This window comes from Desmodus rotundus, chromosome 9, assembly GCF_022682495.2.
Source record: "Desmodus rotundus isolate HL8 chromosome 9, HLdesRot8A.1, whole genome shotgun sequence".
Classification (NCBI taxonomy): domain Eukaryota; kingdom Metazoa; phylum Chordata; class Mammalia; order Chiroptera; family Phyllostomidae; genus Desmodus; species Desmodus rotundus.
This window is the reverse complement of record NC_071395.1, coordinates 51830355-51853395: the sequence shown is the minus strand read 5'-3', so window position 1 is coordinate 51853395 and position 23041 is coordinate 51830355. Positions and strand designations below refer to the sequence as shown.

At 42.0% G+C, this 23041-nt stretch overlaps 1 protein-coding gene across 3 annotated transcripts in view; it reads right to left on the bottom strand.

Moving 5' to 3' along the window:
• PPP3CC (protein phosphatase 3 catalytic subunit gamma) overlaps positions 1 to 14935 on the bottom strand; it is an 86157-nt gene extending 71222 nt beyond the window's left edge. Inside the window, exon 1 of one of the 3 annotated variants that reach the window (XM_053910578.2) lies at positions 14436 to 14935. In XM_053910578.2, coding sequence (XP_053766553.1) covers positions 14436 to 14484 — 49 coding nt within the window. In that variant the 5' untranslated portion in view covers positions 14485 to 14935. The remainder of the gene's footprint in view (positions 1 to 14435) is intronic. The other 2 variants (XM_053910580.2, XM_053910579.2) reach the window with 2 other exon arrangements.
• Positions 14936 to 23041: the final 8106 nt, after the last annotated feature.

Here is a 23041-nt window from a genome sequence, read left to right as displayed (position 1 = left end):
ATAAGTGGGAAATTGAATTTTTGTGACATTTTTTTTCCTGAATTTACTGAACTAATCATATGCATTTTCTTTTATTAATACGGTGGATTATACTGATTAATTTTCAAATGGTAAACCAACCTTGCATTCCTGAGATAAACCCTAGGTGTGCGCCCTGACCAGCAATCGAAGCGGCAAACTTTTGGTGCACAGGACAGTGCTCCACCCACCTGAGCCACCCAGCCAGGGCTCTAATAGCAGTACGTTTTCTTAACACATATAACAAAGTAATACGCATGTGTTAGAATGAAAATAATCTCTGAGAGGCCACTACTGTTTAAGTCTAAATGGGAACTATATCTGTATAACCCATGACAAATAACATTCATATGTAAAATACACTTTCATGGAAACAAAGGATTGTCCACAATTCTAGATAAAACTAGCTGTAACTGTCTCTTACACACACACACACACACACAACACACAACAAAGTGAGTGACAGTGAAGTGATTATTAGGTCATCTAGAATTCACTCTAATTCTCAGAGAGACATGCAAAATCATCCAAAAACTTCAGGACTTAAAATATCACTTATAACAAATACTTCACACCTGGACTGCATAAGGGAAAATAATAAGAAACTTGTAGCTATCTTTAAAGAGGACAGAAATTAAAAAAAAAAACAATAAATTACTAAATTTAGCTTTCTGTGTCAACTTCAATAGATGATACAATGTTATATGCTAAGACTGTACTGTTCTTCATAATAATGAAGCATTTTACTCTTTTCATATTTAAATATTGCATTTTATAATGTTGGTGCCAAGAGTAGAGTGCTGCTATAACAAATGGTGAACGGAAGAAGAAAGAAAGGCCATTCTACTTACTGTTGCTGACCCCCTTAATCCGATTTAAAAGCAGCAAACTGAAGAAATCCACTGACCACATTTCTTACAGCAGCCAGGTGGCTCAGGTGGTTGAAGTATCCTCCTGTATACCAACAGACTGCAAGTTCGATTCCCAGTCAGGGCACATCCCTAGGTCGCCAGTTCAATCCCAGGTCATGGTGCATGTGAGAGGCAACCAATCAATGTTTCTCTGTCTGTCTGTCTGTCTCTCTCTCTAAAAGCAATAAACATATCCTTGGCTGAGGAATAAAAAGGAAGACCTTTCTCTTCTCTTAATAATGAGATCTAGGAAAGACTGTGTGCACAATCACCAACTTCTCCTGTTTTTGAAACTCTGAAATTTCAGCTTCATCTCCAAAACCACTAATTGGGGAGCTTCATAATTCAAATCTAATGATCCAGTATTATCCCTTTAAAGGCTGACAGATCACATGTTACTAACTGAAAACAAAAACATTGAATAACAGAACAGATCTAAGTTTCTATAGCTAGCTAGCCTTCCTAGAATCGTGGATAATAGTGATATCTGTTAAAGCCTGAAGTTCTGCCCTGGCTGGTGTGGCTCAGTGGATTGAATGCCAGCCTGTGAACCTAGGGGTCACCAGTTCGATTCCCAGTCAGGGCACATGCCTGAGTTGTGGGGAAGGCCCCAGTGGGGGGTGCATGAGAAGCAACCACACATTGATGATTCCCTCCTTCTCTTTTTCCTTCCCTTCCCCTCTCTCTAAAAATAAATAAAATCTTTTTTTAAAAAAACCTTTAAGTTCTGAAGTCTATAAGAGACAAAAACCTGTTATGGTTCTTCCAAGTAAAATTCAAATATACTCAGTAAATAATTACATTCTAAGTTAAATAATTCAATATTTATATGGCACCTACTACATGCTTACACTGTATAGGTAACATGTAGATGATACAAGTTTAACACAGGGACTCTACCTTGAAAAACTATGTTCTACTTAAGTAGACAAAATAATTCATGCAAAACAAAGATGTACACATGAAATAGTTAAGAAATACACTGAATGGTTCACACACTGTAAGTACGAAAGATTATAAAGGAGATACATCAAGAAAGGGCATCAGAGAGTTCAGACTTAACCAGGTGCTCCTCGAAGTTTCAAAGCCACTTCCACATTTTTAGGTATTTGTTACAGCAGCCCTCCACTCTTGGCACCAAAATAAAATAAATAGAAGGTATAGTAAAAGGGAGAAAAGAGGAAATTCCAGACACATATAATATACTGTATGTATGGATATTTTTAATGAAATAATTCAAAAATAATTTTACATAAAATACAATAAGAAATAACACAAATACTACAAACACACATGTACCTACCATGTAGATTTAAAATCCTAAAATTGCCATAGAATTTGAAAAAGATTTATTTTTTAGAGACAGAGGAAGGAGAGAGAAAGAGAGGGAGAGAAGCATCAACCAGTTGCCTCCTGCACGTGCCCTGACCGGGACCACACCCGCAACTCAGGGGTGTGTCCTGACAGGCAACCTTTCACTTCGTGGGACAACATCCAACCAATCGAGCCATGCCTGCCAGGGCTGTTTCAAAAAATGTTTAAGAACTAAAATGTTACCGATATAGCTGAAGACAGACTCCATCCTATTCTATCCTCCCCAGAAGGAATCAGTACCTTTAAGTAATTATGTATCCTTCCCACATATATACTATATATATAATTGTTATAACGTATAATATCTTTATATGTTATATTGTATTTTTTACATAAATGGTATCACACTGTGTATTCTTTTGCAAATTGCATCTTTTTTTAATCCTCACCCGCTGACTGGCTTATTGATTTTTAGAGAGAGGGGAAGGGAGGGAGAGAGAGGATTAGAAAAATGTTGATCAGTTGCCTCTCCTTACTTGGCCAGACCGGGGACCCAAACCTGAAACCTAGGCATGTTCCCTGACTGGGAATCAAACCCAAGACCTTTTGGTTTATGGAACGATGCTGCAACCAACTGAACCACACCAGCCAGGGCTGCAATCTGCATTTTTACACTTAACGTTGCTTTCCATATCTACCTGGAATGGGGCTAAGGTACTCATTTTTCCTTCATGTTTTTTAAAGCTCCACAAGTGATTGTGGTTGGTGACCAGAGCTGAGAATCATCATCTATGTCCTTATATATTCATCTAATAAAGCTTTCAGTGCTCCCAAATTGCTAACACATTTTAACTGAGCTTTTCAACATTAGTCAGTTGCTGTTAGATTACCTGCATTAAAATAAAAATTATTTTACAGTGCTTCCAACTCAGAAGCAAAAACCCTAATCAAACCAGTTTGCACATGATTCAAAACAATAACCAAATTATAAAATTTGTGGGGGGAGCCGATGGGTGAGGCCACAAAGGGGTAGTAACACGACTGGTGGTGGTACAGTTGATTCTCTTGATTGTGGTGGCAGCCACACAAGACTACACATGTGAAATTGCACACATACACACACTCCACTGTATGTAGCTGGTGGAACTTGAATAAGCTGTATGGATTGTGCCAATGTCAATTTCTTGGTTTTGGAATGTATAGCGATGGTGTGGGTGTTGACGCTGTGGAAGACAGAGACCTAAGGGAAGGGTGTATAGGATTTGCCTGAACATTTCTTTGCAACATCCTGTGAATCTGTAAGTATCAAAATTAAAATTTAGTTTTTTTAACTAAGTTTCTAAAGTACACTGAAGAAATTCTGCAGCCTTTTCACATCAAATTTGATTCAGTATACTGCTACAATATATATCTGCTACATAAATGATATATATGTATTTTCAGGAAAATATAGCTAGCATCTGATGCTGACCTGCATAAAGAGGAAGGCCACACTGATGATGACCATGTTAATCGTGCAATAAGTATTAAAATAAACCTTAAAATTATTGGCCTATGAACTATATTAGGTTATTGTGCGGTCTTACCCTCATGGGACACTAGGATTTACTTAAATAGCTATCTCTGTTCACTGCAAAGAGCTCTGTTTTTATTCCTATTTAAACCAGCAAGCCTACCCTACTTTTGCAGATTTATTTCCTAATCTACTCACCTGCCTTTCCAATCATAAGCCAGTTAAACACCACTGAAGAGGTTATGCTATATATTATTACTGAAAGCCATGTGTACCTTTCAAAACCTAACAGAACAAGTAGTTTTATTTCAATAATCTGACACAGCTCTTTGAGATCATTCATTCTGTTCTTTGACAGTCACAGAACTCACACTTCAAAGTATTAGAAACTGGCCCTCCTACAACCAAGTGATAGTCTGACAGAATCAATAACTTTATAGTGACATCATGTTTTCAATAAAACAGCGCAAAAATAACTAACTTGCTTTTATAGACAAAACCACCTTTATTATTCTGGCCATTCACTGAAACCATCCTCTCTTATTTTGAAACCTGCACATAACTTTAGGTAACAAGTTCCTATTAGAATAAAATGTTCCCAGGCATACACACACACAAAGAAAAAAACCCACAAATTAAGTCTTAACCTTTTTAGGCCAGTAATCTACAGTCAAAGCTTAAACTTGAAAGGATTATCAATATATAGTGTGAGGTAGCCAACATTTCATACCTGATGTAGTTTACAGTTTAGTCATCTGCTCTTCCTAATGGTATGAGTCACAGGAGCTCCAGAGTTCTAAATTTCTGTTACATTTTTATATGCTATACTGAATACTTTTCAAGATAGTATCTAAGCTCCTAAGTATAACCAGAAACATGCTGCCTGTAGTAGGCACTCAATATTTTTTATGAATACATGATTTCCAAAATTCTATCTATACTACAGAAAATTGTCACCATTTTTCTTATTAAGAGTCTTAGGTTTAAATCCTTTCAAAAGCTAAGGAGACTAAGGTTGGAAAACATAAAGGCAATACATTCTTAAACCTTCATTTCACACATGCCACTTATAGTCAAACAGATCTGCAGTCAAATCTTACCAAGAGTGAAGATTAATAAAGAATAGCTAACATTTATTACGCATCCTGTATGGGCACTACACTAAGCACTTTACATGTAATATGAAATGCAATCTTTAAATTTTTTTTTAATTTTGGCGAATTTATTTTTTTAAGATTTTATTTATTTATTTTTAGAGAGAGGGGGAGGGGGAGAGAAACATCGATGTGTGGTTGCCTCCTGCGTGCCTCTCAATGGGGACCAGGCCTGCAACCCAGGCATGTGCCCTGACTGGGAATCGAACTGGTGACCCTTTGGTTCGCAGGTCCGTGCTCAATCCATTGAGCTACACCAGCCAGGGTGCAATCTTTAAATTGTGAGGTAGGTACTGTTATCTCCTATTTAAACCTGAAGCAAGGAAAATAAATAACTAAAGTCACAGCTAGTAATTAGTAGAGCTTGTGCTCTTTCCTACACTGCCTTCCATAAAATAAACTTCTTATGCTTTCACTTAAACATTGACTAAGCACCTGTATGCTAGGCACTGAATTGAACATTCAGAACACACAGCTCCGCCCTGGTCAGATGGCTCAGTTGGTTGGAGTGTAATCCCATGTACCAAGGGGCTATAGGTTCGATTCCCAGTCAGGGCATTTATGGGAGGCAACCAATCAATGTTTCTCACATTGATGTTTCTCTCTCTCTCTCTCTCACACACATACACACATACCATCTCTCTCTAAAATCTATAAAAAACATATCCTCAGGTGAGGGATATTTAGAAAAAAAAAAAGGAAGAACACATAGTTCTTGTCCTTGAAGAGAACAGTTAAGTGTAAATAGACATAAAAATACTGAAAGACATTTTAAAGCAGGAGATTGCTCACGTGAACATATACCAGGCAATATTTAAGCCTTCTGATGATGATGATGATGATGATGATGATGATGATGATGATGGCTAAGAGGTATTGAGCACTTAAATGTATTGTGCCCGCCATGGTGCTTTGTGGAGTTTATTTAATCCTTACAACTACACTGTAAGTCAGGTTGTATTATCCCTCTTCCTCAGTAAGGAAACTGAGGTTTAAAAAAAAGGTTAAGTGATTTGTCCAAGGTCATGCAGCTACTAAACAGGCAGAATTTGAATCAAAGTTAGATATATGTCTAACTTTGAAGACCATGTTCTAAAGCCATTATTCCATATAGCCTCCTAATCAGACAGAAAAAGCTTCTCAGACTAAATCTTGAAAGATAAAGACATAGCCCTGGCTGGTATGGCTCAGTGGTTGAATGCCAGCCTGTGAGTCAAGGGTCACCGGTTCAATTCCCAGTCTAGGGCACATGCCTGGGTTGCAGGCCAGGACCCCAGTAGGGGGTGTGCAAGAGGCAACCACACATTGATATTTCTCTCCCTTTTTCTCTCCCTCTGCCCCTCTAAAAAATAAAATAAATAATATCTTAAAAGGAAAGATAAAGACATAGTAGCTAGTCCAGTTGGAAGCAAGATTCTACACAGAACTAATGCAGACAGCCATCCACATACATAAAACAAGACGTGGGGAAATACAGGTAGTAGTAAAGCAGGTTTGGGAATGGAGGTATGAAAATGAGGAAGAGAAAGTAATACAGCAGCCCCCCTTCATCTATGCTTTCACTTTCATAGGTTTCAGTTACCTGTGGTCAATCATGGTCCAAAAATATTAAATGAAAAATCTGGAAAAGAACAATTCGTTAAGTTTTAAATTGTGGGCCATTCTGAGTAGCATGATGAAAGCTCGCATTATCCCGTTCAGTCCCATGGGGGATGCGAATCTGCCCTTTGCCCAGCATCTCCACAGCGGAGATGTTCACATCCATCAGTCACCTAGTAGCCATCAGATCCACTGTGTTCAACTAACCCTTATTTTACTTAATAATGATTCCAAAGTGCAAGATGCTGACAATTCAGATAATGCCAAAGCCATAGGTCTTCCTGTAAGGGAAAAGGTGAAATTCTCCACCTAATAAAAAAAATCGTATGCCGAGGTTGCTGAGATCTACAGTAACCACGAAATTGGTTCTGATTCTATGAAGGAAAAAGTAATTCATGCTAGTTTTGCTGTAGCACCTCAAACTTCAAAATCATGGGCACAATACATGGTAAGGGCTTAGCCAAGATGGAAAAGGAATTAAAAGTGTAGTGGAAGAATTGAACAGAAGATGTGTTCCAAATAACGGCATTGTGCTGCACAAAAAAGCATGGTGGCTAGACGGAAAGTTCAGCAAGGGATGCCCTGGAACAAGTGACACCAAGTCCTTCACTGCAGGTAAGCGACAGTGACACATTCAGAAATGGGTTTGGACTGAGAATATAAAAATCACTGGCAAGGGAAAGAGACCACACTCGCTTTTATTATAGTATGTTATTATAATTGTTGTTTTATTATTTTTAAAGATTTTATTAATTTTTAGAGGGAGGGGAAGGGAGAAAGAGAGAGAGAGAAAACATCCAGAGGCTCCCTCACACGTGCCCCAACTGGAGACGGCCCACAACCCAGGCATGCGCCCTCACCAGGAATCGAACTGGCAAGCTTTCACTGCGCAGAAGAACGAGCCATGCTGGCCAGGGCCCTATGTTGTTATTAATTATTGTTAATCTCTTAACTGTGCCTAATTTATAAATTAGACTTCATCATACATACATACATGTAGGAAAAAACATAGTACATATAGGGCTTAGTACTATCCATGGTTTCAGGCGTCTACTGGAGGGCCTGGGACACTGCCCCTGTGGATGGGGGACTACTGCACAAGGTTAGAGGATTGACACAAAGGACATTACACATCAAAAAAGTGAGAGTCTGCCCTACAGGCAGGAAGTGCTCACGAAGCACCTCCAGCACGAGAGTGATCCTTTACATTGCCCGCAGACCACCAGGGTGGTGTGGAGACTGAGCACACCCAGCAAGACGCTGCTGCAACAGTGAAAGCGAGGAGTGAGACAAGGAGATGAAGCGAAGGTTACGTAGAAAACAAAAGTCCACAGAACTGAGTCTGGGAACTGGATATGAAGTGGAAGAAGGGATAGGAAAGAGTCTGGCCTGACTCCCAGGCTTGTCATCTGAGCCTGTGACCAAATGGGTAAGTGGTGTGATTAACAGGGATGGGAAATACGCTTAGAAAATCCTTTCTATCTCCTTTTCTTATTAGTGCTTTTTAATGTTTATTTGTTTATTTTATCCCTGTACCACGTTTTTTACTTCAATCTCTCCAGTAAAAGAAAAAGTGCCTTACTTTCCCACAGTATCTATCTGTGTAATGTTTAAATTTTCTGTAATTTTGGATTATGTGTATAAGCTGATTAAGCTTTCGTTGTTTGTCTGTTGTTTTTGACACACAGCCATCCAAATCATCTTGCCGTCCCCTTAACGGAATCACAGTCAACTGCTCTAGCAGTTTTCAGCGATCCTCTTTTTCCTCCCCTTCTTCATTTCACCTCTTTCCGCTCCGACTCCTCTGCTTCACCCATCCTCTTCTGCCCTTTAGGCGAGTGTACTTCGCCTCTCCGTCCTCACTGCTGCCTGTTCTTCCAAGCCCCACCACGGAGCTGCAACCACCTCTTCTTCTGCCAGACAAGGTGCTTCCATTTTATACCAGCTATAATGTGTTTTAATCCTTTAAAACTCAGTCTTTTTTTCAGCTTTCCCTCACTAAGACAGTACTGATCCCTCAAGAATGCAATGGCAGCCTTTCCCAAGCCTAGCTGTTTTGAGGCGTTTCTTAGTTGTACTCACCCCCCAACTTTATAGTTTGAAAAACTGAAATCCTACAGAAAAGTGAAAGAATAGTAAAACGAACACCAGTTTTCTCTTTATATATTCACCATGGTGAATTCTGCCACTTCTACTTTCTCTCGACGAATACATAATCTTTTGAGAGCAGACTGCAGACGTGACGTTCCAACCTAAATACTTCATCAGTATTGCCTAAGAATAAGGACATTCCCCTTTACAACCACTCCGCCTCATCATCGCACCCAAGACCTTTAACCTGAACTATCTAATGCATAGTCTATATTCAAACTTTCCCAGTAGCCCCCAAATGTCCTGTATAGCTTTTTGTTTTCCCAACCAAGGTGTGCCACTGCACTTGACTGTCGTTTCTCATCTTATTTCATCTAGAGCAGTCTCCCGCCTTTTCTGTCATCACTTCGACACTTTTGAAGAGTTCAGACCAGTTGTCTTGTGGGAAGTCCCACAAACTGGATTTGCCTGATCGTTTACAGAACTACATTCGGGTTAAGCACTTTTAGCGAGGGTTACATAGGTAATTCTTAAATGAAATCGTAGGTGATCTCCCAGTGTTCAGTCTCGTGGGCTGACATTGTCCAGACTCGGCACAAAGTCATCAGGAATTGTCGGCACGCAACAAACGTGATGACGGTCATCAGAGACACACACTGCCGTGGCCAGCTGACGCGGCACACCTTTCTGTCACCCACTCTGGACTTCCCAGTTACCACGTTAGACCTTCTTCTAATAATAAAGACTCAGGAAACTACACGGTTTTATGATAGAAAATTTAGTTTGCCAACAAAATGAAATCCAATATAGGGAACTGAAAGTTCTCTCTGCATATATCTGAATAATTAGGTAGATTATAAAGATAACTAAGTCAGATATCACTTTCATTGGGTTGAGATTTTTAGACCTCAAAAACTTTTGCAATTTAAAATGCAGCTAAAATTTAACATGAAAACTTTAAAAGAGTGTTATATTCTATTAACAACTTCACCAAAGGATGATAATTATTAAAAAGACTCCCCATTATTTCCCTTAGTCCTTTAGCTATCAAGTAGCAGCAAAGCCCCAAAATGACCACAAATAACAGAATTAGCGAAGTCTGTCTCTCATAGGCATATCTAAAAATTAGCTTTAACCCAAAATGTTACTTTAATGGAAAGGCACTCTACTTCTATTACCAAATACAACTTAGGAAAAGGGTTTTAATTAATCCTTTATGTTTACTTTAAGTAATGAGTCCTCAGAATTTTCCTCTCAAATGATCTATTTTTTTAACTTTATAGTGAAATGCGATAAATAATATGTTACTTTATGGAAGAAAGCTTTATTACCAAATGTCTGATATAAATAAGGTTTCAATCACAACCATTAGCATACAAGCAGGAAAGAACACCTTATTCCTGCACAAAAAATAATTAAATTAAGACATCCTTTCTAAGGCTTAAAACTTCCACTCAGAGGTATGAATCTCAAATAGCATTGATTTCTCGTGTTCGAACAGCTTGGCAGCTTGTTAATTACAATAGTAAACTGAGCACAACTTAAACAAATACTGTTGACAAATTCAACAGGTATGCCCTACCTGACTTGTTTACACTGAACATTTACACCTGAAAATGTTTCTTCTGGGTTGGTACTGTATCAAATAAATGAAAATATAAAGAACCAACATATAAATATAAATACTTTCGAACCATTTTCATGCTACTGAAACTATTATGAAAGAATTTAGGTAAAGTTACAATATTTATGTTAAAAAATCTGAAAATATTTGCATCATAATAGCTCTAATAAATGTGATCTATTCCCCCTTTGAATTTAAAACACACCAGCACATGGAAATATGTATTAATAAAGTATTAAGAGCGTTGTTTCTGGAGGAAACAAATATGAAACCTTTGTTTTCTTCCCTTCCTGCCCTTCCAATTGTCTAATTCGCAGGGTTAAGCTTATATTTAAAAGAAAAAAAAAATTTTAAACCTCGGTAAATACATTCTCATAACATGGAAGAGAGGGAGAGGGGAACAAGAGCTGGGGACATAAAGGAGGTATAGATGCCAGAGACTGGCATAAGCTTCAAGGTACACTTGCGGTAACAGCAACTTCTGTCCGTATTCATCTTCTTACAGCCGTCTACCAGAGCCTCAGCCCCACCACTCCCAGTGCCAGGATGTAGCCTCCGAGGTGTGCTACAAACGCCAGGACACTCTGCAGACACACACCCTCCTCAAATTGCAAGAAAATGAGAGCACTGTGTCAGCATCTTACTGAAAAGAAGTCTGGCTTTTCTGTTAAACCCTATTCGACCACCAAATAACAAACTCAGACGGGGTTCTCCACACCTGTCCTGTAGTAATTCCTGGTGACACTTCTTTGTTGCTTCTGAAAAGATTCGGCCCAAAGGAATAAACTGTTTATATTTTTAAAAATTACTGTCAAAGAAAATAAGTTCCTTCATACAGGAAAAGAAACTTGGAAACCAGAAAATAAAAAAGATCAAGCTGAAAGATTTTCACAGTTAATCATGTGAGTTTAGTTTTCTACTCCAGATGCCAATAGTGATGCCCCAGTGCATATGGATTGCTCTAGAGGCTCACAGAAATGTGACTTTTAAAACAAGGAAGAAATAAATGAGCACTTACCTATTGGCATACACTGCAGATGGTTTTCTATAAACATTTCATGAATGAGTGAAATCATAAGAATTGTTACATTTTTAAACATAAAATATGCATCTTCAACTGCTAGAGAAGAAATCAGATGCCAGGCAAGTACCAGACAGAATTGTATGGGCCAATTGACATGTTAGCCATGGGATTGTACCAGATATCCGTTATATTGAAGAGGAGCTATTTCCCAGACTGGGAAGAGTTTTCTAACTTATGTTATAATTTCACATATGTTCTAGTTCTAGTATTTTTCAAATGTTAGTAATTTCAAACACTACTAACCACTTATATAGTAAGTGATCTATTATCAAACTATCATGTTTCATAATACTACCTTGTCTAAAGCTTTTTACATCTGTTATTTACATGGCTTAGGTGCCTGACAAAGTATTATTAACCCTATTCTGCAGATGAGTTTATCGAAGCAAAAGAAAGTTGAATTAAAAAGGAAAGGTTGTTTTTTTTTTAAAAAAAAAAGGCAAAGTCACAAGCTCCAGAGCAGCAGTGAAATAGTTTTTCTGACCACGAGTCTAGTCCTTCATTTTAGGAAAGTCGCTATTTAGAGTGATTAGGAAAATCACTCCCACCCACCCACTCTTTCTAAGATTTTCTCAAACAAAACAATTAAGTAGTCCTTAAAGTTAAAAGGAAATGACAGAACCCAACAACTGGCATGTGGTGTCACCTCAGAAAAAGTTTTCCAGCTGTGAAAAAGTGCAGACAATTCTGGCCAGACAAGATAATATTAGATCAGGATTTAGTGCCCTGTGTAATACAACGGGTCCTTACTTTGTTAGAACAAACTTCAGGTATTTCAAACTCTGGAAACTCCATAAAAAAAGCAACATAAGTCACCAAGAAGCCAAAATTGCTGTGGTCAAGCTCTGATGCTAAAGCTTTTATATACAAGTTAAATCCACACATTCCAAGGGCCTGAAATCATTTGTTTCATTTATTTAAAAGTAATCTTTTAGCCCTGGCTGGTGCAGCTTGGTGGACTGAGCGACAGGCTCCAAATGGAAAGGTCCCTGGTTTGATTCCCAGTCGGCACACACGCCTGGGTTGCCCGCCAGGTCCTACTTGGGGGTGTGCAAGAGGCAACAGATCTTGCTTGTCTCGCACACTGGTGTTTCTCTCCCTTTCTCCTCTCCTCCCCTCTCTCTAAAAGTAAATAAAATCTTTAAGCACAAGCAGAGTGAAGGCAGGAATCACATTTCTAAAAATAAAAATAAAAAAATAAAAGTAATCATGAAGTACACAACACGTAGTAATTTATCTTCACCAAAAACCAAATTTGAATCATACAGACTATGAGTGCACTCCCTTCACGGTGAGCATGCCCAGCAACAAGCCAGCAACTGCACTTCAACAGCGTTTCCTTTCACTTTACCTCTATACCTAAGGGTCTGAAAGTTCATTTTAAAATCTCCTTCCCGCCTTGTGACATGTTATGGTGGAAATCACACACTACTACGGCCATCGGACTTGGAGATTCACAGAGGTTTGAGGCCTGCCACTAAGCTGCACTCACATCCCATTTATTCCGACTTGATACACAGTTCTGATTTACCTAGTTTCCTGCTTACTTCAGTTTAGAAGTGGCAGATTAGAAGGGCACATTTTGACAGAAAACAGAACCGGAGGAGATAAACTAAAAACAGACAACCGCACCGAACCGGTGTGCCCGTGAGGGGTCTCTGCAGTGCGGGGGGGGGTCGGCCAGCACCCCCGGAGAGCAGCAGCACCGGCCACGGCGACAGCGCAGGGCGGGAATTAAGGTGCGTCGTGATGACCCTGATTATCAAAAACGGTATGTACAGTGTGTTCTGATGTTGAGATGCTTATATACTCTTCTTTACATTATATATGTAAATACATATATTTATATATGATAAAAAACGGACATCGAAATGGCCAAAATAATTCAGCAGCTAAAGGGCCGTCAGTTATATGAACAATTCACTTAAATCCATAATCATACCAGACAAATGCTGAGTAGATAATCTCAAAAATCCCGTTATGTTAATCCCGTTTACTAAATGTTATAGTGTAGAAGACCAACATTTAGGATCAACACTTAAAATGCTGACTTTTTAGGGGGAAAACTTAAGTTACACGCTAAAATTACATAGTGTAGACAAGCAATATTTATGATGCTTAATGTGTTTAGAGCGAAAAAAACCTAGTTCAACGCTAAAATTCTCCCCCTTCATTGACCATTCCAGAGGCTTTTCCTCTTTAAAAAAGTGTTTTATTGTCTCTAATCTCAGTTTGCTTTCTCCTGCTTATCAAAATGAAAAAACGAAAGCATTTTAACAGTTTTCCCCACTTGCAGCTGGTCCCTTCGTCCAGCGGCCACTGACCCAGCGGGTCCAGGTAGAGTCCAGCTCGCACAGAGCGTTTTCAAGCGGCTCGTTCAAACTCGGGGGGCTGTGCTCGGCCCCGGGGCTGGACAAAAGCAGCACATAAATTAGTGGGTATGTTGAAACCGCTGTTCTCAGTTTCAGGGCAGAAACGCCTACCAGGTACAGCCCTGCAAGCACCGGTAAGCCTCGCCGCTGCACGTCTCCACCGGAGAACATCGTTCTCCGAGTCTCTGGTCAAAAGCAAAATTACACACCAACGTCGCGTCGGGAGATCTGTTGATCCCTTTCAAACACCGTACAGTGGGTTTATTTGTATTCATGTCACCGTCTTCTTTCCTTTAATAGCAGCAGTGACTTGTGACGGTCTGGAGAAAGTGGGCCGCAAGGTACCAGGTATACGTGGGGGGTGGGGGGGGGCGGGCGGACCCCAAGGAGGGGAGCGGCAGAAGGCGCTCACTGGGAAGACTCCCTCCCCACCTCCCCGAAGCCGGCTTCCCCGGTGAGAGGCTAAAAAGGAGGCACAGCTTCTCCGTAAAAAGATGGGAGCAGGCCCTTCTGGGATGACGGGAAGTCCCCACCCCACCTCTCGGTCCAGTCCCCCGCGCGTCCAGGTGCCGCAGAAAACGACCAAGGCCGGTGGGGCAGCCCCAGTGCGGGCCCCGCCCTCCCGCTCCAGCACCCCGGCCGGGTCCACCCCGGCCCCGCCGCCCCGCCGCGCCCCTCCCTCCTCGCCCAAACCGCCGCCCGGCCGAGGGCCCGCTCCCCGCGGGGCGACGACGAAGGCCCAGCCCGCTCGGCACCTTTGACAACGCGCTCGGTGGTGGAGAGGTGGAGGTTCCTCCCGGACATGGTCCTCTCGGCCTCCTCCCGGCTCCTGGAGACCGCCAGCGTGCGCCTCCGCCCGCGTCCCCGGCGGTCTCGGCTCCCGGGCCCCGTCAGCCCGCCGCGCCCCGGCCCAGGCTCGGCGACCCGGCCTCGACCCCGCGCACGGCACGCCGGCCCACCGGCCGCTCCTTCCAGAGGAGCCGAGTCGCGAGCGCGGGCGAGGAGATTAGAGCAGCAGCCCGGGCGGCCGCGGATAGTCCCGGGGCAGCCGCGGCTGGTCGCGGCCGGCCCGCGTGCGCGCGCGCTCCCGCACCGCGCTCGCCCCCCTTCCCGGCGGCCCGCGGGAAGTGCGCGGCCCCGCGGCCCAGTGCGCAGCCCCGCTGCCGCTCGGGCGCGCGCTGCCGGGGCCCCCGGGCCCCCGGCGGTCGCGACCCCCTCGTTATACCCCTGCCCTAGGCCCGCGTGGCCGCGCCCCGCGCATGCGCGCTCCCTTCCTCTACGGCTTCCGACTGCATGTTTCCCCTTCCCCTGCTCCCGCGCTCCCTGCGGCCAAGTCCTCGGCTGCGGGCCGGGGCCCGGGCCTGCGGCATTCCACCCCAGCCCCGCGGTCCGGCACGGCAAGTCCCAGCCGAGCAGCGGCCATCTTGTGGCCTGGCTGGGGCGAACGGGGCCGCGAGCCTCCTGTCACTCTGGAGTCACCTCGCCGAGAGCCCCCGTTCTCGCGCTCGTTCCGCACCGCAGGCCTCCGCCCTCTCCTCTGGGTCTTTTGCCCGCTGTGTGTAGGAGTCGTCACCGACGCGACCCCGCTCCTTCCCACAGTTCATCCTGCCCCTCCAGAAACCCACTTAAGCCTCTAATGGAACCCTTCACTGCTGAGAGCAGTCCGTCTGGTAGGAAGGACCGCCACGTTCCACCTGGTTCCAGTGCAGTGGGGGTGCGTGGAGGCTCAGTTTCCCTGTGGGCTGCGTAAGGCCCTCCCCGTGGCCCTGCGGTCTCCAGGGGAGCCCCTGGCCAGTGTCTTCTCGGGAAGAGAACGGACCCCTCTCAAGTCCTGGGTGTCACCTCGGCTTCAAGCAACTCGCTCTTCCCCTTGTTCGCACTGGCGCAGTGTCCGTGCCCCCCGCTCGTGTGCACTGTGGAACCCGAGGGGCAAGTCCCTCCTGAGAGTCTTAATCGGGCTCATCTCGAGGTTCAAGACTAACCTTTTCTTTCCTTAAATTGTAAGCCTAGCGCAGAAACTGTCTTAACTGCTACTGTCCTCCCTCACTGACCATAGTGCCTGGCAAAGTGGAATGTGTTTTGATTTTAGCATTAATATTGAAATACTGAGACAAAGATCCAGCGAAGTATATGCAAATTATAGGCAAAGCAGACTTAACAGTTCCTGAGGTGGCCAATAAGAAGTAATACGTGAGTATGGACTTTTAGATTAAATAACAATTTAAATTTAAGTCTTCAGTACCTTAAGTGCACTAGTCACATTTCACGTGCTCCAGAATTACGTGTGGCCAGTGGACAGGGTAAAACAGGACGTTTCCATCATAGTCGAAAAATCTTATGGACAGCTCCTAGCTAAAAGATTATGGGGGTTAAGCCCGAATCTGCACTAATGTAGATTTATGTACTGGGGCGATGTATACTGGAATCAGAATTATGCCTCGGAGTATCAACCCAGGCCCTTCATAGCAACCCTAGCAAGGCAGGGCCGCGTTAGGAGCTGAATGGAATTTGGTTCTGTTTTATTGGGTCTTGACTTCAAGCTTCCACCAAAGAAAATTGTTTAGATATCCTGAGGAAGTTCTTCATTTAGTAAGTAATCAGGGCTCCATACCTCTATCAAACAGCAAATCTCTAAAGATCAAAAATAAATTGGCTCCTGCAACATAGATGCTAAAATTCATCTGAAAGAACATAAACAGGATAGCTAAAAACAAAAAGTTTTTAAAAACATTGCAAACCCATGTGAGAAGATGGATTCAATAACAGGAGTGGAAAAATCAACCAACTATTTGTATTTCAAGTTGGAGCCACTGCATAACATCAAAATTAGGTGAACCTGGTTTACAAGTGACAGGGAATAAATAAATAAATAAAGAGCTACTAGACACCGACACCCCTGCCCACCATGTGCGCATTGATCAAATCAGAACCAACCTAGAGAACTGCGGTAAGGACTTTCTGAGCTCAAAGTAATGAAAGGAATTACAAAAGAATGTTATGTTTAACTACTTGAAAAAGATAAACACAATTAAAAGGCACAAAACTGGGAGAATATTTGCATCTCATATAGCAGGGTAAAGACCTTCCCTATTCAATGGAAGTGCTCTAAAATATAAGTATGGCCAAGGCCATTAACAAAGAATTCATAAAAGAATAAAAATAAGACACTAAACATTTTAAGATGTTCAGCTTCATAAGTAATCCAATATGTAAATTAAAACAAGATGCTATTTTTTACATAGCAAATTGGAAAACATTTTTAAAAGTAACACTGTTGGTAGAATTATAAATTAGCTAACTTCTCTGGAAAGTGATTTGGCAGTATCAGTCAAAGAAGATATATATATCTCCAGTGAAAAGATTCTCAACATCATTAGTCACCAGAAAAATGCAGAATAAACCATACTGAGTTACCACTGCACAAGCCTCGTGGAATAGCTAAAATTAAAGACTCTCAATACCACACATTGGCCAGTATGGGAGCAACTGGAACTCTCCTGTGTGGCTTATAAGAGAGTAAAATGCGACAACTACTTTGGAAAAATGTTTGAAAGGTTGTTTTTTTTTTTTAACTTACTGATTTTAGAGAGAGGAGGAGGAGAGAGAGAGAGAAACATCAATTTATTGCTCCACTTATTTATGCATTCTTTGGTTGCTTCTTGTATGTGCCCCGACCGCAGATCAAACCTGCAAACCTTGCTGTATCAGGACGATGTTCTAACCAACTGCGCTACCTGGCTAGGGCTGGAAGTTTCTCATAAAGTTAAATGTATACCTACTCTATGAGCGGGTAATTTTACTCTTAGGTACTTTACCCAACAACAGTAATTATCCAAATAATGGAATACTGCTCAGCTAATAAAAGAGAAATACCTGATAAATGCAACAATATGGATGAATCTCAAAAACATTATGGTGGACAAAAAAACAAGGCACAAAACAGTACATACTGCAGCTGACCACTGAACAACGCAGAGCAAAGGGCACCGACTTTGTGCAGGTGAAAATTCTGGTGTAACTTCTGGCTTCCCAAACTTAACTACTTTGTTCACTGGAAGGCTTACCAACCACATAAACAGCCGATTAACACATATTTTGTATGTTTTATGTATTATGTATAGGTTGTATTCTTACACTAAAGTAAGCTAGAGAAAAGAAATATTAAAATCGTAAGAAAAAAAATCATAAGAGAAAATACATTTAGAGTATGTGGGGAAAATCTGTTTCAAACCTGTGTTGTGCAAGAGTATATGATTTCACCTGCACAGGAAAATGATTAAATAAAGTATGATATTGGATGGAACATTATACCTTATGAAAAAGCATGTTAGATTAGAATATTTGATATAAGTCTCGGGGTAATACAAAGTGAAAAAGCTAGAATATAATCGTGTACAGTAGGGATCCCATTTTGTTAGCAAACAAGCAAATGTACACATAAAAAGCTCGTAGGGAATATGAATACGTTCACGCACTCGGTAAACAGTAACCGGGCGCTGCGTGTGTCAGGCTCCGCACTGGGCGGGAGGCACGGGGGTGAGCTGAAACCCACCGGGCCGACCCTCGTGCCCTGAGGAGACAAAATGTTCACGGTAGCCATCTCTTGGCGGTGTGTTTAAGAGTGACTTATAGAAAACAAACAGGATAACTTTCTGTATTTTACAATTTTTCTATAAGAAGAAAGTATCACTTTGTAACTAGGTGCCAAGAAAGAAAAGGCCTTTTTTAAAAGGCCTGTTGTCCAGGCCTGTTTCCAGAAGTGTTAAAACACTCATTTTGGAGACTTTCTGACTGAGTTATCTGATCAAATGGAGACATCTAGAGCTGCTCAGTAAAAATATTAAAAGAAAACTCTAATTAAGCTTCTTACCCCAAATTTTTTTTAATGAACAGGACTTCACTTTATTGGTAGTGGGTATTTTTTTAGTGGCCCTATTAACAGTCCCCAGCAACAACTGGGGAGTTCTGTCTCACTCCGGGGTACCACTCGGCACCACCTGGCCGGGGTCAGTCATATTGTTACCTAATTGGTGAATCTGATTCTCTTTCTTTTACTTTCTGCAATGGTCAGAATTGAGTAAATATTTGAAATTACCTAGATTCACATTTAACTGGCATTTCTACTGATTTCTTCAAATCTAGGTTTCCATCTAACAGGACTTGTGAGACTTGGTATACTTCCTTATAAAACTCCCTAAGCACTTCAGAAACCTTAATTAATGACCAGCTCTTCTGAGAAATAATTATCAATGCTTTTAATTTAATAAAAGTACAGGGAATCCTAGTTTCTACTAGGCTTCAGTTTCTATTTGATGAAGCCATTAAATACTAAACTTCTGTGTCAAATGCAGCAGACAAGTAAACTTTAGAATATTTTCTAAACTAGAGTAAAATGAGCATTTCTAAAATAGCCACACAGAACATAAGGTATTTTATAGTACCTAATCTCTAATTGTATATGAAAAGCACTATATAAAATTGTTTTTATTAGTAATAAATATTATATGGACATCATTTACTATATTTTACTCATATTTCCCTATAAGTGCCTTTAATTTGTATTAAATTACCTTGGCATGGACCCCCCACCCCAGCCAACACACACACTGTCTTTTTCCCCCGCAAAGTAAGAAACTTTAATGGAAAGAAGGGGGAGGGAGGAGATGGTTGTAGCCACATCAACCCCATTCTTTACAGACGAAGACAAAGGTGTCAGTGGAAGGGTCTCACCTGACTCCCGCCACCTCAGTTCACTATTCCAGTGGCTGGTGGGATGAACTGGAAGGTTACAGTGCATAGGGTAGGTGGAGGGCGAGGGGCCAAGAGAAATATGCTGTTTAAGGATGTTGAGATAGCAGTATGAAGCATGCAGCCCCACTTTTTAGAATCTGGGAACCTCACTGTACCCCCCAGTCTTAAGGTCTAAAATAATGAGCAAATCCAGATTTTGAAATATGTATTTGTTGTAATTGGAAAAACATGACCCAAAGCACTATTCTACCAATAAGGGCCTGATATCACATTCATAATCTATTTAGACACTTGTAAGGAAGAATCGCTATTAAAGTTCTGCTGACTGACAAATACATATTATAGGTTGATATTCAGGCCATTTGGAGAGTCGTGCATAAACCTCTCAACAGTGTGCTATCCCCTCCTTGGCCTTCCTAGGAAACCCACCACTACAGGAACTGTGACGAAGACTGGACAGCCCCAAAGCTGCCACCCCCATGCCCACAATCGCTTTTATTTGCATCGTTACAAAGCAGGAGAAAATGGTGGTAGTTATTACTGGTTACATAATACAGCACAGTCTAGGAAAATGGAATTTAATACCTCGCTCATACCTAGGTTCCAGCATTCCACAGGTAAGATGCCACATGTAAAGGGCACTAGAACTCATCAAGTCACTTAGACCAAAAATGTACTGGAGGAGGCTCCTTTCCTCACATAATTTATCTGTCAACTGTCGCCCCCTACAGGCCATTTTCCATACAACAGATCTTTCTAAACTTCAAACATAAATCTGATTTGTCATTCTTTAGCTGAAAACCCTAAAATGTCTTCTCCTTTTTTGAAAGTGGGCTGACTCCTGTCTACTTTGAACTCAGCTCAAATCTCTTCCCTGATGCCTGGTACAGTTCAGACATAGCAGCCTTGTTTATACTGTGAATGCTATAATTTATATAAACTGGCCTCAAACGGAGCAAGCTCATCTCTGTACATTTGCTGTCCCTTTTGCTTGGAATATTATTCTCCTAGATCTGCACAAAGCTGCCTCAGCTTCTCCTGAGAGAAGTCTTCCCTGACCTTGGCAGAGGCTGCAGCTGTCAGACAATACACACCCCCACGGCTCTCCACCTCCCTGGCCTGAGTTAACTCCTCCGTAGCACTTGTTGCTTTGTGTCTGCCCTCACTCCTTAAAGGGAGCCCTTTGTCTACTCATTCTTATCACTGTCACTGTCATGCTGTACCTGTCTCGAAATTGGAACTCGATCATTTGTTAAATGAATGAGCATCATCTTACTGTTGCCTGGAGCAGAGGTCCTTAACCAGAGCTGCAAGGGTTTCAGATCACTTCCCCCTACCCTGCTTCCAGCTGTAAATGAAATGAAGGGTTTGAGGATATTTATAAGTGCTTTGGGGGGGTGTGAAAAATGTGTGGGAAAGCATGTATTTTCCAGATTCTCAAGGGAATGGAATCCAAACAACAGAACGTTCATTACCACTGGTATAGAGTTTTAATTTATAAAGCACTTGCTCACACAGGAAGTTCTTATTACATTTGTGGAGGCAGGTAGTATAGAAGTGGTCATTTCTACCTCAGATAAAGACACGGAGGCACAGAGAGGTTAAACCTGTTACCAGCCTTCGCACAGCTGGTCAGTGGTGGAATGGACACAAATCCATTCTTTTGGACTCAAGACCCTGTGCTCTTTCACCCAGAACCCTGGGCTAGTAAGTGTGCATTTACCCTTGTTTACCTTTATTTGGCTTCCAAAGGCATCCAACTTAAACATTTTTCTAAGAACTTTTTAAAAAAAATTTTTTACTGATAGATTTGAGAAGGGGGGTGGCCAAGAAACACTGACCTGTTGTTCCACTTATTTATGCGGTCACTGGTTGATCCTTGTATGGGCCCTGACTGGGGATTGAACCCTCAACCTTGGTGCATCAGGCGATGCTCTTATCAACTGAGCCACTTGACCAGGGCCTCGAAGAACTTTCTTATTTAACCTTGTTTATAAGGCTGCCTTAAAATTTCCAGTTAAAAGAGATACTGCTATCAGCTAGATCAAGGCAGTTTTCAAGCAAAATTTTAATGTACGAACCAAGGAATGCAACAGTTTTCTAAAAGCCTAAGTAAAGCATAACTAGAAAAATAGATTTGCTCCAATAAATATAACACACCCTAAAACCAAATGAAAACAATGTTGAGAGCTCTAATCTTTAGATTTTATCTACGCTTTTAGTTAGGATACATAATTGAACCATCTATACTGAAAAAGCAATTTAATTATTTAAAAAATCAGTTATTTTAGAAAAGAAAAATCTGAACTTAATCTCTCTCCTGCTCATGCGATTTTCAAAAGAAGGAGGCAGGGAGAACTGCATTACTTGGAGAATTACTGCAAAATGTCTGAAGTGTATGAATCTGGCAGCATGTTTACTGTCAAAGGCCTTGTCTATCGGATACGACTAGACATGGCTTCAAATGAGCTTTGTATTAACCCCCAGAATCATAGGGAATATGCCCCTTGAAAGGCTCTCCCATTCTGGGAGGATACAGGGATCAGAGACTTTTCCCCTTCTTTACCAGCATCTATAGTTAAAAACCTGATCCTTTATCTTACAGAGGAAATGTCTTCTTTATTGAATTAGTTGTTTTTCTTCCCTTACATCCCACAAGGTTAACATTACGTTCTGTAAAAAAAAAAAATTTCATCTAACTGACTTGGATGTCATTCTTAAATTTTGATGCATTTAAAAGTAGCTGAGCAGCATGCTGGCCCTGCACTCAGCATCCTGCTACCTCAAGTCCACTCTCTGCTGCTCAGGTGCCACATGCACCAGGTGGCAGTGTGTAGCCCCAGCTTCAAGCACAGCATGAGTGGCAGGTGGCAAACGGAAGGACAACCCTAGAGAAGACATTGGCAGTTGTGGGAGGAAGAAGGGTGAGTTCACCAGTTCATAGGTGGGTCTGAGCTAGCAGCAGCCTCATTGTGGTAGTAGACAGTGACAACCAATGTATCCGGGCTTTCCCCAATTAGGGCCAGTTCATGTCCTGCTTTGGGACCCAAGGGCACTCACTTGGACAGCTGCAGCACTCCACAGGTGTGGCAGTGGACACCAATGGAGACATTGTCATGGCAATGTCAACCACTGGGTCAGCATCCTTTTCCTAGAGGACAAGTCAAGACCAAGATTAGAGCAGGCGGCCTCATGGGCCCTAAGAGAGTGGCCCTGGACCTAAATGGACATACCATTGTGGTTGACAAGGCAATATGTCTTCCTTCACCTTTCAGCCAATGACAAGCTGGTTGGCCACGTTGGGGGATGTGGGGCCACAGATGGCTGGACCCCATTCTGTTGCTGTGAACAAGAATGAGATAGTAGTGACGGATTTCCATACCTCCTCATTGAAGGTATACGGTGCCAGCAGAGTCCCCTTCATGTTTGGCTTCCATGGCAAAGACAATGGGCAGTTCAGCTCCCCCATGGGTGTAGTTGTGGCCTCCGATGGGAACATCCTGTAGCCTACCTGGGCAACAGCTGCATCCAAGTACCCAGCAGCTCTGGCTCCTTCCTGTCCTATATCAACACATCTGCAGAGCCAGTATAGGGCCCATAGGGACTGAGA